The 16,338-nt window shown below is 40.4% G+C and overlaps 1 protein-coding gene and 1 long non-coding RNA gene across 2 annotated transcripts; one reads left to right on the top strand and one right to left on the bottom strand.

Moving 5' to 3' along the window:
• The first annotated feature begins 953 nt into the window (after positions 1 to 953).
• LOC309477187 lies at positions 954 to 3,461 on the top strand. The gene is made up of 2 exons (XR_014198564.1): positions 954 to 2,075; positions 2,240 to 3,461. It is a non-coding gene; the product is annotated as an uncharacterized lncRNA (long non-coding RNA).
• Positions 3,170 to 14,867, bottom strand: thbs4b (thrombospondin 4b). The gene is made up of 22 exons (XM_082140356.1): positions 14,570 to 14,867; positions 12,655 to 12,852; positions 10,392 to 10,675; positions 10,169 to 10,271; positions 9,758 to 9,840; positions 9,608 to 9,659; positions 8,844 to 8,995; positions 8,135 to 8,272; positions 7,813 to 7,890; positions 7,540 to 7,692; positions 7,353 to 7,457; positions 7,141 to 7,248; positions 6,020 to 6,179; positions 5,789 to 5,907; positions 5,639 to 5,691; positions 5,345 to 5,538; positions 4,871 to 5,049; positions 4,729 to 4,777; positions 4,446 to 4,642; positions 4,201 to 4,373; positions 3,945 to 4,084; positions 3,170 to 3,657 (listed from the first exon to the last, which is right to left on the bottom strand). Exons 1-22 carry the CDS (start codon positions 14,643 to 14,645, stop codon positions 3,599 to 3,601), a joined length of 2,853 nt encoding a protein of 950 aa, XP_081996482.1. The 5' UTR covers positions 14,646 to 14,867; the 3' UTR covers positions 3,170 to 3,598.
• Between the last annotated feature and the right edge of the window lie 1,471 nt (positions 14,868 to 16,338).

The raw sequence follows: 16,338 nt of genomic DNA, 5'->3' as shown, positions 1-16,338 counted from the left end.
CTCTCTCTCCCTCTCTCTCCATCCTTCCATCCTAAATTGGTCTCCTGTTACAAACTGTTCTTTTGGATTGACGGGCAGCATTTTGGGTTGAAAGTAGTGGATGACAATGGATTTTGTTTTTTGCACAGAATGGTAGTGAAAAGTATTATAAAAGGTGGGAATGATAGCAAATGATCACGAAAAAATATATGCATATTATATATTTTTAAATAAATAAATGCAAAGTCGAGTTTGTAAATAAGCACCTCCACCTGAGACGTGCAACTTTTTACAAAATTTTGTATTTAATTTTTTACCTTAACCCTTTATTTACACTTGCTCACCTGTTTTTATAATTGCCTTTGTGTTAGAAGAGAGCGTTCAACAGAAAATGTCTGACAGAGTTGTGCAGTTTATAGTGCTAAATTAGCATTTTCGAAATAAGGCTATATATAGGATATTTAATGGATTACTAATAAAGTTAGAAAAATGTCGACGGTGGATCCTGCCCTGTGTTTGATATATCTTATATTGCCTATTGTCCTCTGAAGATCTGTGCTTGAATGTCAGCTTTATTCTAAATGTCAAATCATGTTTGATGCTTTGAGCAAGCAATAAAGTCTTATTAGCTATAATTTTTCATAAACACTCTCTCTCACACACACACTTCAGTGTCCCTTTGTGTCAAAGTGCAATTAAAACGGACGGAAAAATACAGCCAGAAACGCTTCACCCACACATGCAATTACAGGCAATTAACGTGTGATTGTCAAGGCTGGTACATGGCTTGTGTACCAATAGTTCTTTGTGCTCGTCACGGGGACAGTTCAATGTACCCATCTCTGCGCAGGAATAAAAATGTCCCTGCGCATTCACGATCGAGAGCGCGTTCACAAACTCTATTCGGCGTTCATGTATTAAAGAGGAGCCTTGGGGAATGTCGCATTACGCAACGTACGAGCAGGTGAATTGGCTAGCATTCCTCGGTACATAAATGGCCATATTTCCTCAGACGTTACGCGTTCAGCCAATCACAGACGAACGATGCTTCAGGATTCCCGCTGGTACCGGAATATTGGACAAATTTGGTGTAGATGTCCCTGTTAGAAACGTCAGAGAATCTCTAAGCCAGATTTCGTCCATTTTGGAAAAAGAGAGAGAGGTTGCGCAGGAAAACCGAGCTGAGTGGTGTGAATGACACCTCGAAATCTGTCATTATAGACCGACCGGACATTTCCGTAATGTCTCGACTCTCGAAAGATGAATGTGAGTCCAGGCGTGTGAGATCGCCGTGAAAATGTTTCTGAGGAAACTGGGAACATTGTGCTAGTGCGGTGTCGAGGACAACCAAGGGAACATTCTGCTATGTAGCCTAAAGCTCTGCAGGGGATCATAAGAAGTCGTGATCTCGTGCTTTTAATAATAACTCTCGCTCGTGACCAGCGGAACCCCACCTGTGCCGCGTAATCTTCGCGCCCTCATAGTGGCGAACTTGCGAAGTCTTTTTTTCGCGCGCTCTGGACGAATGGCCGTTATTAACGTCGACTTAATGACTCCTATATTATTTCCCGGATAAATAGAACACATCTATCCAACAAGATCCGAGCGATTGAGGGATGTACAGTTAGTTAATTGTTGTTTCGTCGATTTTAACTGATTAAGCGTTCTTCAATGACCCTTATAATAAAAACAGATTAGATTAACACCTAACAAATACTAGATTTTGTGAAGAAAATTTGCTTGTTTTTTGCCTGTTGCTATGTGGTTTCCGTCACAAATCAAAGCAACCTATCCCAAAATTATTCATTAAGGTCTTGTCTAGGGATATTTACCAATTTTATCTCTAGGTGAAAATCATACATCTGATCACTTGGAATAGTAATAGCACCTCTCCTCAATAAGATACCAAAATTAAGGTAGGCTATTCATGTTTGTTAATGAGTTACATGTTTAGAAAAAAAACACTAACCCTAAGTATGAACACTTGTAAAACTAGTTACTAATTAAAAATCCAATGTACCATGTTTGTTGGACACTACCATGGAAATACCATGCTATTCTTCAGTGTACCTTAAGAGTGACAGGAAAATACAATGGTAGGCTATATATAATGATACCATCGCCATACCACAATAATACTACAGTACCTTTTTACTAGTGGAATAGTAAAAGAACCACATAGGCCTAAACGATTTTAGAAAGTATTTACCACCCTACACTCTTTCTGTCTAACCTTTTCCTCATTTTTTTCATATTGTAGGAGAAGCTATGTGTTGCAGGGGAGTGATATTCACAGGTTCGGTTCTTCCTACACCATCTTCTCCTTCTGTGCTCACTTTTTCTCCCTCAGTAAAGGTTACGGAGGTGATTCATAATGAGTAAAGTGGCATTTGACAGCACCTCTCACTTCAGATCCATCTCTCAAGTCAGATTCATTTGGTTGTGTAATTATTTTCATAATCAACTGCTTTGTTAATGAATTTAACCAAGATTGGTTGACAGACTGTGTGACAGACAGAGTGATTGTCTGAAAAATATTAATATTCAGATGCGTAACAGACATGAGGCAAGGCGGAGAAGAGAGAACACAGTAATGAGAACTGACTGTTCTAATAGCAATAGTCAGTGAATGTAAAGGCCATACTGCCATCTGCTGACCACGTTGTTTAAATGTTCTGAACAGTCTAAGCTTTTTTTCCTCCTTCAAACTCTCTAATAAAACAGCTTCCACATAAGGAGGAATGTGAACGGAGGCAAGAACTGCTGAGGTTAGCATGAGCTAAGAGCAAAAACAGCAGGAGAGACTCTTTACTCTCGCAGTTAACTCACTCTGGCAATAATGCTGCAGAGCAAACAGCCTCTAATGTGAACGAACCAACTTAAATTCTCATCAAACATAAGCTCTGGTCCAAACCCTAGTGAGCTGCCGGCCAAAACAGCATTTTAAAGCATAATAGGCATGCTCCTGATGTTCCAAGAGGTAGGAAACACAATTAAAGATACCTTTTAGCTACAGTCAAGTATCCAGAATCCAAATCAGAAGGTTTCATTTAGGATGTTACCTTTGAATACAGCTGGCTAGCTCTCTAACAACAGAGATGTTGTCTCTGGGCCACAGAACATACAAATCTTAGTCAGATGGAAGTACAGTAGTCATACATAGGACAGATTGACATAAAATGTTGTCGCATATTTTGAATAGATTCTTTTATTGGTACCAGACATGAATGTGACACTCCACAAGTTTAGGTTTACTTATCTTTTATCGTAATATGTGTCATCCTTTCTTGTAAAATGTTCAATGAATGTGATGCAAATCTACTTGCATTCTAGGCAGGTAGCTGAGATTTATAAATTGTAACTGACTGATAACAGGAAATAATAATGTCCATCGCATCTAAATGTCATATGATCTAGCTAATTTGCTAAAGATTTTTGACCTAATAAACAGTAAAAAATTAGTTAAAAAAAAAAAAAAAAAATGGCATACACATTGTGTATACACGTATCCCAATTCTACACACACACATTGTGTACAAATGTGTTTCACACTTTCAGAGACACACATAGGACTGTGTGTAATGGTGTGTTAGTATAAACATAGCATTACGGGAATTATTTACAGGGGGTCCATGCCATGTTGTGTACTGAACTCCTGGAAGTCCTCTGGAATGGTGTCTGCAAAAGAGATGATGGTAAAATACTACCGTATATGATAATTGCATAGGTTCTGTAATAAGTTTTGAGCATATGGTGTGAGTTTATATCTGCTTGTATGTACACTACCATTCAAAAGTTTAGGTTATGTTAATTGAAATGTTATATATAAACACATTTAATGAGTTTAATGCATGCTTGCTGAGTTAAAGTATTAATTTCTTTGTTTTAATTACTTTATTTGAACAGTAATGGATATGTTTATGCTTGTTCCAACTTCAGTGTATAACATATGTTTGTGTTCTCACCATTGCAGCGGTACTTCAAGTTTGACCAGATGATGTTCTCCTGAGAGAAGCAGAACACTCCCAGTCTTCCTCCTCTCATAGTGGTATCAATTGTCACCCCAGAATCTGCCACCAGCTCTGTACCCTCATAGAAACGAACCCTAAAAACACACATACAAGTCTGTACTGAATCATGTATTTTTTTTTTTTTACACTTTTCTTTCTCATTTGCTAGCTTGGCTTCAATTTTGAGTCTCCTGAATTTTGATTAGCTCACCTGATGTATCCGACTTGTGGGCGGTGTTGCAGGTACCAGCGGTATGACACCTTATCCTTCCAGCCAACGTTCCTTGGATCCTTCCACAGGAGACGCACCTGATCATTAGTGTCGCCTGTATGCCAGAGAGAGTTCCTCAAATGCTCACCTGGACCAGACTTGGACTTCACGGCCTGAGAGCGAGAGATAAAGATTAGTTTCTCACACATTTAGAGATCATATATATTGAAATTGAGCTGATCAACCTTCAGCTGAATGCCAGGTTCAGCTACGGCTCTGAACGGCGTGGCCTGCCAGTACGTCTGCTCCGTTTGCTTCCACATCACCACATAGAAACTGGAAGAGTCCTGGTATCCAAAGATGAAGCCGGCATAGTCGTCATCAGTCACCGTATTCACGTGGAACGTTCCCTCGAAGTCAACGCCACTGAATGCAGTGTAACCTGGTCGGCAGAGAGGGGAATGGTGTCATTCGTGTAAATAATCAAATATATCATTAATCATGATGGAAAAGCATGCATCCACTCACCAACAGCGAGGCCTGGATCACTGTTCATGGTCTGGACAATCTCCATTCCCTTTGCAGCAAGGCAAAGAACTTGTCAGAATTGTATGTCTCAAACACAGTTTTCTGTAGAGACATAAAAAATTCTATGTATCTTTTGTTGTACCTGGTTAAGAACCACCCAGTTGGGGTCAATCTGAGCATCACCCTCTGGGTCCAGTACAACTGTCTGATAGGCTCTGAAGTCTGTCAGCGTGATCTCTGCATTTTCTGGACAGTTATCGATCCTGTCGATTACCTTGTCCTGGTCAAAGTCTGATTCGCATATGTCGCCTACTCCATCATCTGTGTAGAAATGAACAGGTGAGTGAGGGATGATTGTAATACGATTTCTGTATGTTCACTGCATTAAGTACAATACTTTCTGTGAATAATGGGATCATTTTCTGTCTGTTGCTTAGCCAAAGGTATCGAATGGCTTTGGAATATAGTGCAAAGTCGTACATCAACTACTTTTATAAATCTTGACAGCCACTGTTAATTTTCTATTTTTATTCTATGTTCATTCTGGGTGAGTCGGTGATCACAGAATAATGTACAGTGTGTGCTGTGTCTATGTAAGGATTAGTGGTGTACTCACTGTTGTCATCTATCTGGTCAGGGTTAGGCACTAACCGACAGTTATCTGGTCCAGGAGGCAGTGAGTCGGGAATACCGTCATTATCATCATCGTCATCACATTCATCTCCAAGTCCGTCTTTATCCGTGTCTAGTTGGGAGCTATTAATTACCAGCGGGCAGTTGTCCTTGCTATCTTGGTGACCATCACCATCACTGAAGATACAAAAAATGATAATTCATCATTTTGGTGTAACAATGAAGAAACTGATATGCAAAGGAAACCATGTTGCATGAATGATGGACTTTTTCACACCTATCTTGATTTGTGTCGCAAGAGTCTCCAACAAGATCATTGTCAATGTCAGACTGGGGAAAAGAGGATTGAATGTAAGTATTAATAAATAAAAATAAAAAGAACAGAATAGTATTATGAGGAATATTTGGCTGTCTGCGAATAATGTACTTGATTTGGATTTGGGATGTCGGGACAGCTATCGCACGCATCTCCCACACCGTCCCCGTCACGATCCAGCTGATCACGATTTTTCACTCGCTGGCAGTTATCCAGGAAGTTTTTGATCCCTGATGATCAATAAAATCAGACACCACAAATGGGAATGACTCTGTTGGAACCAAATCATCACGACTTTTAGATGTACTTCACTGTGTGTGTATGTATATGGGTATCTCTTACTATCTCCATCCATGTCGTCATCGCATGCATCTCCGAGGCCATCAGAATCGGTGTCTCTCTGGTCTGGGTTATCCACTCGGACACAGTTGTCACATGCGTCACCATGACTGTCCTTATCACTGTTCAGCTGATTTATATTTGGCTTCAACCAGCAGTTATCCTAAAATCCATACATATACACAGGAACAAAGTGTACTTAAAGGGATAGTTCACTTTGAAATACATTTTTGGTATGTTTTAGCTTACCTCAAGGGCATCCAAGATGTAGGTGTCTTTTTTTCCGCAGTAGTTTCAATTTTGATATTTTTAGGTCAAACCGTTCTTGTCTGTCAGTCATATAATGCAGGTCGATGGTCACTGTCTCAAAGAGCATGCACAGAGTCCAAATTAAAACAATTCCCCGTCGTCCAAATTAAACAATTCCCCATCGTAAGTACACATTGATGGCCTAAGACATGAAACGAGCGGTTTGTGTGAGAAAACGAACAGTATTTATATCGTTTTTACCTCTTATACACAGCCATGTCGAAGTGATCTGATCTGACGTGTACGCAGACTGGTGCATAGATATATACACTAGATGTCGCCTTAAAGACATTCGTTCCAAGGCGACATCTAGTGTGTATATATCTATGCACCAGTCTGCGCACACGTCAGATCAGATCATTTGGACATGGCTGTGTATAAGTGGTAAAAACTATATAAATACTGTTCGTTTTCTCACACAAACCGCTCGTTTCGTGTCTTAGGCCATCAATGTGTACTTACGATGGGGAATTGTTTAATTTGGACGACGGGGAATTGTTTTAATTTGGACTCTGTGCATGCTCTTTGAGACGGTGACCATCGACCTGCATTATATGACTGACAGACAAGAACGGTTTGACCGAAAAATATCAAAATTGAAACTACTGCGGAAAAAAAGACACCTACATCTTGGATGCCCTTGAGGTAAGCTAAAACATACCAAAAATTAATTTCAAAGTGAACTATCCCTTTAATAACCAGAGATAGAAATGCAAGAGGTAAGAGAATTTTAAAGGAATAATTAGTGTGAGATTCTGCTATGCATTAACCTATAAACAACCACGGGATGAATGTGTGTGTGTTTGTGTGTTTACCTGCTCATTCACTATTCCATCTCCATCTGCATCTGGGTCGCATGCATCGCCTTTCCCATCGCCATCTGCGTCCTCTTGTCCCGAGTTGGGAACGGTAACACAGTTATCCTGGTGTTGAGGACAAAATATGAATCATCTCTCCCAGAGACAGGCAAGTGATGTCACCAGAGCCCTAAGCAAGTCAATATCGATTGCATTGTTGCCATAATTACCTTTCTGCAGGTTGGGTCGCGGCAGCGCAGTTTCTCATCAGGGTACCCGTCGATGTCAGTGTCTTTACCGCAGAGATAACCATTTCCAGCCCATCCAATGCCACACTATAGTAAACACACACACTCTTAGCATTTGCCCTTGATCATAATGCCTTTTTCATATGTGTAAATGTGTGTTTTAAAGTACCTGGCATGTAATGGTGCCATCTCTCTCCTCAATGCACTGTGCATTAGGGTCGCACGGGTTCTGTAGGCGGTTTGCACAGCTTTTCTCTGGCTTGCAACCTCTGATCTGGTCACCTGTAAATCCGGTCTTACATCGGCCACAATGATATGATCCCTACACATACCATGACACATATAACACTTTAAGGTGCTATTCTTTTGGTTTTGCATGTCTTTGTGACATATGATGGCACTTTGCATCATATAAATGCATTATGAACATGTCAGTTCTCACCACAGAGTTCACACAGATGGAGTTGGCGGTGCATCCTCCATTATCTGGTCCTTTACACTCATCGATGTCATCACACACCTAAAGAAAATGTAGGAATTAGGAAATGCACACATACCCAATCATACACTAAACACCCTTTTGCTTGTCACTCAAAATATCAGTGGCAAATGGTCCTTTTTTTTAAATGTCTGAACTCATGCGTTACAACATATGACGTGCACACTGTGGCGCTGAGGGATTGCTTTATCTTTACACTTCATTTTACATAGAAATTTTATGCATTAGGGAACATTGCATTAGCCTCAATACATCAGTGATATACCTGCTTGTGCGTTTGTGCATAGGTCACACCAACACCCTCCAATGGTTTGCCAGTGAATCCAAGAGGACATGCCTCACAGCGGAACCCTGGAGCCATGTTCACACACCTCACACCAGGGAAGCAGGGGTTGAATTGGCACTGCAAAAGACACAAAAATGCATGGCAATGTCATGCAATCAAACAAGATTAGTGCTTCAACGTATGAGGCAGCTGCGCTTAGGGTGACCTGAGTTCAAATTCTGGCTCATGGTCCTTTCCCCTCCCATTGTTAACCTTTCTAACTTTATACTGTCCTATTAAAATGAAGGTGAAAATGTCCATAAATGACTTTAAACAAAAGTAGTTACACCCTCATAACTACTCTCTTTAGACTTTAAAGAAAGTCTGAATAAATTATTTTTCTTACCTCACTGTGCCTGGACAGGTCAACTTAAACAACTATAAGGTGTAACTTAAAACTAAAAGTGAGTGGCTATGTATTCATTAATTTCTGTTTCAAACTTTTGAGTTCTGAAAGTTGCAGAATGCTTTTTAGTACATCAAAAACTTTTTATTTCAGAAGATCAACATATAAATCCCACACTACTCAAACTTGCATCGCTACGTAATTTTATTTATTTTGGTCAATCGACTTTCCTCAGGCTATTTTAGAAGATCATGAAAAATGTAATTTGTCATGATATGACCCCTTAAATAAATAGGCATATACCTCATCAACGTCGTCACAGCTGTATCCATCTCCAGTGTATCCATCAGGGCATGGACCGCACTCCACACCTTCGTCTGTTTCTATGCACATATCATCACGGAAACACACTCCAGGAGTGCATTTTGATTTCACCACTTCCGTTCCGCCAAGACCTAAAATTAATCAATAATATTTAGCATATGTGACCCTGGATTACAAAACCAGTCTTAAGTCACACGGGTATATTTGTGGCAATAGCCAACAATACATTGTATGGGTCAAAATTATCGATTTTTCTTTTATGCCAAAAATCATGAGGATATTAAGTAAAGATCATGTTCCGTTAAGATATTTAGTAAATTTCCTACTGTAAATATATAAAACATTTATTTTTGTGAGTGAATGCAGCAAAATCTCGAACATAAATGGAGAACTTTAAAGGCGATTTTCTCAATTTATAATTTTTTTGCACCCTCAGATTCCAGATTTTCAAATAGTTGTATCTCGGACAAATATTGTCCTATCCTAACAAACCATACATCAATTGGAAGCTTATTTATTCAACTTTTTTCAGATAATGTATAAATCTAAATAAATAAAAATTGACCCATAATGACTGGTTGGTTTTGTGGTCCAGGGTCACATATTTGGTGTGGTTTGAAGCATTCATATGCCTGTAACAGAACACTCCCATGATTGAAATATATATTGTTTGGGTCTCTTATCTGAATATCTGCACCAACAAACTCAAGCATATCATGCTCGTGCTCAATGTAATGTCTTACCACAGGCCTGGCACTCAGAGATGGTGTTTCTGAGGAAAGATGTTTCCTTCACCTGTAAACATGCGAAATCTGGGTCATAAGTAAGGGATGGTGGAAATTAAGAACGTTAAACAAAGGGGTACAAAATGAAAATGGGCAGAAAGGTTTTACCTGCTGAATGAGTACATCTTTCAGCTCATTAATGACCTTTGTGAGCTCCAGCATCTGATTCGTAAGCTGTTTCGTGTTAAGCCCTTTATAAACAACAAAATAAACGCTTTTTACATTTTAGCAGATTTCACTATATTTATTTATCTTATCTTTTGTAATCTATTCCCCAAAGGTGCACTCAGATTTACGCTGATTTTGTGTCTTGGATGGGAAAAGTTTGCTAATGCCATTGGAAAATGCTTTATTTGTAACAAACTTCTAGCCGTAGCAACCAACCAGAACCCCCCAGCAACTGTTTAGCAACACCCTGGCAACCACCAATAACACCCTAAAATTGTGGTGGCAGATGTTTGCACATGAGTTTCGGACCACTCGTGTTTTTCTTCAGAAATGTAAAAATCGAGTTGTTACCTAAAGTCTGTACGGAGTCGCTCTGATGAGTGTGGCAGTCCTGCAGCGATGCAACATTTTCCATTGAATCACCGTATGCCAGTTTGAGCTCCTCCAACTGCTCCTGCCAATCAGATCAGAAGGAGCACAATGGTGAGTTTATGTTAGTGTAGTAGTGCATGCATCAAAACCCTTCAAATATATCTCAGCATTTGAGTGTGTAACTGTTTAATATGTTGCATACTTGTGCTTTCCCCTGCATAGTTTTTAACTCCACTCCTTGGTGATTGTTTAGGCCATTAAACACAGCTGGTAAATCTCTCAGCGTCTCCACCAGCCTGCAGTCCAGGTGCAGCTCCACCCCGGGCACAGGTAACACCCCCTGGCCGTGCGGGAAGCCCCCTGGGTGGCCCACCTCCAGTCCCTTCAGATGGAAGAGCAGCCGATGCTTCTCGCCATCAGCCAGTTTCAGGTTGTTAAAGGTGACGGTACTCATCCTACCATCTCTGCGCAGGTACCGTAAAGTAGCTACAGAGAGAGAAAGTGTTTATCCATTTGCACATTTCTGTAATTTCTGCTTGTTTTTAGAGCTTAAAACTACTACTTTTAAAGTTAAAAGCAGGGTAGGTGATTTGTTCCAGAAGCATCTTTTGTTATACTTGTTGAAAGTCTCTTCACATCCTGATAGCAATCACTAAGTTAAGTGGTCTAAATGTATTTATATGTATATATATATATCGTCTGTAGGAGGCGTAGGACCATAAAATGTTGGTCCAATCATTGCATACGGTCCGAATGCAAAGATACGATGTCCTACATACCTGTCTACGCTCCCTGCTCGCGCAGACATCACACGTCATCAGCGCGTTTCATGCTATGCAGAGTTAGACAGACGTCAGTCACCGAGCAGCACAACCGAAACAGCAGACGCCTTTTACAGTTCCTCATAAACCAAAACAGCGAGCTTATGCTGCGTTCACGCCATAACTAATTTGGAAGAGGCGGAAATCTGTGACATTCGTGACTCGAATTTATGCATTTTAAAGGGGACATATCATGCTAAATCCACTTTTTTAGCCCTTAAATGCATTTTGTTGTATATTTGGAGTGTTTAGAAGTACAGAAAAGTTGAAATTATTCTCTTCAGGTGCTTCGTTGATATCTTTATATTCTGTTTTGGTCATATTTTTCAACCGGTTCAGATTTTTCTGTCATCTATGACGTTTTTTCAACTATTACGTCACAGTATTTGCAGCGGAACTGCCAAATAAGGACATCGACTTCCGGCCCAACACTTCCAGCAATCCGCCATTTTTATTTCTCGCTGCAATTTTGTAGTCCAAGCTAAAGGATGCAGAAGTTACGAGAGGGTAAGTTAAAATGTTCGGTTAATGGATGTAGTAACCCACACGCTTCATTACACCGTCTAATGAAGATGAACTGCATGTTTAACTGAAAGAACGAGCAGAGAGAGAGAGAGACCCGGTCGCACGCACTCTCTCTCTCTTCGGAGCCGGGCGAAAGTGTAAACAAGACTTCACTGTCTCCAAACTAGGCGCTGTCTTGCTCTCTCTCCCTCGCACATATTAATCAAAATAAATCGACACGGTGGTAAAAGGTCGGAAGACCAAAGTTTCATGTGTAAATACAGTAACACACCATTGCGATACATCCATATGAAGACGTTGTTCTGCAGGTTCGTCGTCTTCATTTTCATCTCACTCCGGCTCCGACTCTGGCTCGAACATGTAAGGCTGGCTGGACAAGTCTTCCGTTGTTGACATTTTGTTAATAACGTGTGAATAAAAAGTTTCTGTGCCGCTAGATAATCGTATCTCTGCTATCAAACTACAAAAATGGCCGAACGGGGTGGAGTTGAACCGAGTGTCACCTCTGCAACCTGGAGAGGGGGCGGGGTATGAAGTGTCTCATTTGCATTTAAAAAGGCCGCACCAAAACGAGTTGCTCTCAGACGCACATCAGAAAAGGGGTAGAAAAGGGGCCTGTGGAGCTATAATAATGAGGAATTCAGACCCAAGCCTTGCAGTTCCGCTTTATATAGACCACAAATGTATGATTTATATGTAAAAAGGAACGATTTAAAAGCATGATATGTCTCCTTTAATCAACACCGATATGAATCTGCAGCAGTCAGGTGGTACAGTCAGTGCTCTAAGTTGTTTTTTGTTCATTATTGTATTGTTATGAGCTTTGAGACATGAGGTAGTTTAACGCCGTCTCTCATGATGCTTTTGTTTGCTCCCCTCATGTGTGTGTTTGTGGGTTTTTTGGAGGAGGCGTAGGGAAAGACAGGAAAGACGCTCTGGAGGGTAGGATCTTATGCTTTCAAAGCTAGCTTGCTATTGCTGGCCTCTCTGAAAATTGCCTACTCTACCTTTAAAGTCAGCTGCAAATTTTCATAGTGAATGCAAATGAAGCCCACACAGATTTTTTTCCCCCTGAAATCATAAGCTTGAACAGGTATGGTACTGCCAAAGTTCACGTACCTTTGTTGAGTTTTCCGAGCACAGAGAACTCAAAGTACTTGCTGTTGTCCTGTGGATTGTAAAGGCTGAATATGGTGTTTCCGGTTCTAGGCTGGAGACGAAACGTTGTGAGAATAAAGAGCTCTGTTACTCCCTGCTCCGCCAAACCTCCGTGCAGGAGATCCGGTAGACAGTCCGGTGACGTTAAGAGGTTATACACTGCGGGAACATTTTTATTTAAATGTTACATAAGTGTTTATGAAACACAAAGCTCACAAACATGTAGTTGTTCCTCAGGCTAATGCATGCTGGGAGTGATGCCCAGGCCTTTTTAGGTTGATGTCATTTCTGTTAGACGGTAAATACTGTTGCTGTTTATTTAGTCGGTTGCATGTTGCTAAATAAATGTTGTAGTTCTTTGAAGTTTGTAAATGGCAAGAATTAGTTGTTTTTTATACATAACACAACTCAGCTGTAATAAGTCTAATGGCATTTAAATGCATTCAAATTTTGAATGTTTTGGCATTGTGAATGGGAAAATGGTGTGTGTCTAAATGCTGAATCCCAGACCATATCTAACATGCTTGCTGAGTGACACAATTTGGTGAGAACCATTTGAGAAAGATATAGAAATTTCACTTGATAGAAATGTGTTCGGTTGGGTTCCAGGATAAGCAGAAAAGGCTTGAATTTCAGATTAAAATCTTGAGTCTATAAACAGAAAGTCCTGTAACTGAAGCAACTGGTCTTAGTTTGTATAATTGAGATTGACAGGGATCAAATTGGACCTTATCCATTGAAAATTTTCAGTGGAAAACTTCATGGAAACCAGGTGAACGAACAGTCGTTGTGGTGTCACTGCCGGATGTCAAATACAGATGTTGGTTGTTATGGCGATGGAAACGTGCCATTGGCTAAACAGACAAATGTAATGTTGTATGAAAAAATGTTAATGACTCAAGAATGACGTCTTTTCCAATGTTTTAACCGAAAAAGATTGTCTGACTCTCATTTTCATGCCTTAGCAATCATCACTAATCATCAACTAAGTATATTCCAAGGCAGTTGTTGTTTATCTTCACTTTCTTGTGAGGAATACATTTTCCTCATTTCAAAGAGCTGTTTGTTGCTCAAAAGCATCATTTCTGAATCATAAATGGTGTGCTGAAATATTTACATGCTGGCCGTGATTGTCAACATGTGTGATTTGGCTTTATGTATTATTTGTCATTTTAATGTTCAAACATTCTCCAAGTCATATGTCTCGATGTAAATATTACATTGACATTTAAAAGGGTAATGTTTATATCCTCATTAGGTGGAAGTACTCAGTGTGTGTGTGTGTGTGTGTGTGTGTGTGTGTGTGTGTGTGTGTGTGTGTGTGTGTGTGTGTGTGAGAGAGAGTGTGTGTTTTCTTTAAGTATTATGTGTCCGCCTTTCAGATTCAATAAAATAATGCAATCTCATCCTTGCTGCAAAAGACATTATGACTTCTATAGCCCAGAATGAACTACCGTTCTCTTTCTCTTCTCTCTCTCTCTCTCTCTCTCTCTCACACACACACACACACACACACACACACTTACTTCAACTCTCTCATACACAGGCAATGACCAAAAAACTAAACTGGAGCCTGATGCTTTGTGATAAACACATCCACATTGAAAGAGGATCAAAGTAAATAGAAAAATAAAATTACAAATGTGAGGAAAATTAAGAAACCAGCCTTTACGAAAGAAATCAAACCCGTTTAGAGTGAGATTTAAGGCTCAGCATGAGACTTTACAAAATAGTCAAAGAAAAAGAGAAAGAGCAAGAGAAAAATGTTATTCTAAAAGAACTTAAATAGTCATATTATTAGTTAAACCAGGCAACTTAACTAATGATGAATTAAAGAAACATTTGAACCTATTAAGGAAACTTTATGTGTACTCACCGGTTGATTCTGCGCTTGCTGAGCTGAGAGTCAACATCAGAGAAACAGCCGTGAGGAGATGAAATGTGCCGGCCATCCTTTACCACAACCTTCTGCCACCCCACAGAAGGAGTGTGTGTGAGAGAGAAGTCTTATGAGCTGATCGTTGAGTCCTTCGTGTCGTTTGGCTACGAGAGTGTGTGTTTTATAGAGAAAGTCTGTGTGTGATTGAGTAGGACACAGGAGTGAGGGACAGAAGAAAAGAGCTAGGTCTGTCTGCATTCGGGTTTTAATGATGTGTGTGTGTGTGTGTGTTGAAACAGACTGTCTATCAACTTACAGCAGCTGTGGTGGGCGGAGTCATGAGTCTAACAGACGCCCCCATGCTGAGTGGGCGGAGCAACGAGTGGTGTCGTATAATTGGTGGGCCTGGCTCGCATCTGACGTCTTATTGGTACCTTTTATGAGGTTCCATTTGTTCCACATCCTTCTCTCCGTCCTCCTTTTCCCTCCGTCCGTTCTAACTTTCTCAGGTTTTCACATATTTTCCTGTCATTTTGACTGGCAGGTGCGGTAAAATACGTCTGCCGGGGTGGATCTCTGGGGAATTGTTTATAGATAACTGGATGGAGAGTTGCTAATGTTCCGTGAAGGTCTGATTCTTGCGCAATGGATTCTGTAATAAAAAAATAAATTAAAAAGTCAGATAAATATGTGAAGCACATACACTGGTAACAGCCGTTTAATGATACAGGAGTAATGATCTCATCTCTCATCTCAATGGTAGTTTAATAACATTCACAGTAGCACTTTACAAAAGGCAAAGAAACATCTAAGACTGTGAGTTGTACATATGTTGTTGTGTGTATCCTTTATTAGACATATACTAAGTCATGCAACAAAATGGCCACATACACACGCCAGCTAAAGTGTGTATGAACTCCTAAAAAAAATACCTAACAACGCCCCAGTAACTATCCAAAACTTTCCAGCAACCTCCCACAATAATCCAGCAAACACCTAGCAGCGTCCCAGCAATCACCCACAACACACCAGCATCCACCTAGCAACCTCCCACAACACCCCGGCAACCACCTAGCAATATCCCACAACACCCCAGCAAATCACCTAGCAACCACTTTGCAATTACCCAAAACACCCCGGCAATGCCATAGAAACCAACCAAGCAACTACCCACAACAACAAACTTCCTAGCAACCTTCCACAGTGACCCAGCAATTATCCACAACACCTAGCAACACCCTAGCAACCACCCAAACCCCCACCACCACCCAGCAAAGACCAACATCCTAGCAGCATGGCTTTTTTTTTTTTTTTTACAGGCAAGCACATTTTCAGTAGAAAATATTTTAAAAAGCTTGTTGAAGAAAAAAATGCTTCCTTCACATTTATGGATAGACAATGACGACAGAGAGAATACATCTACATACTAACACTTGTCTCGTGGCGGAGCTCCATTACGTCACTCATGGCGGTCGGTATCATTAATGACAGACTTGTCTGATACTGATATAGCGCTCACATGCTCATATTCATACCGCCGATTGGCCGATCACACTGACCACTGACCAATCACATGATGTTGTGGTGAGTGACATAATCCCACATCCTAATCAGAGGGGCGAACGCTGCCCTATGTGTGTGTGTGTGTGTGTGTGTGTTACGAGCTGAAATTACAGTCTTCTGCCGAAGCTGCTCTGTCATTAAAGCTTTCTGAGGCATTATGGGTATGTTAAGACCCAGGTGGGCAAAGTTCTGGAATGTTCTGA

The sequence above is a fragment of the Leuciscus leuciscus genome, assembly GCF_965113295.1.
Source record: "Leuciscus leuciscus genome assembly, chromosome: 16".
Taxonomy (NCBI): Eukaryota; Metazoa; Chordata; class Actinopteri; order Cypriniformes; family Leuciscidae; genus Leuciscus; species Leuciscus leuciscus.
The sequence above is the reverse complement of the archived record's forward strand: the minus strand, read 5'-3'. Positions and strand labels throughout refer to the sequence as shown.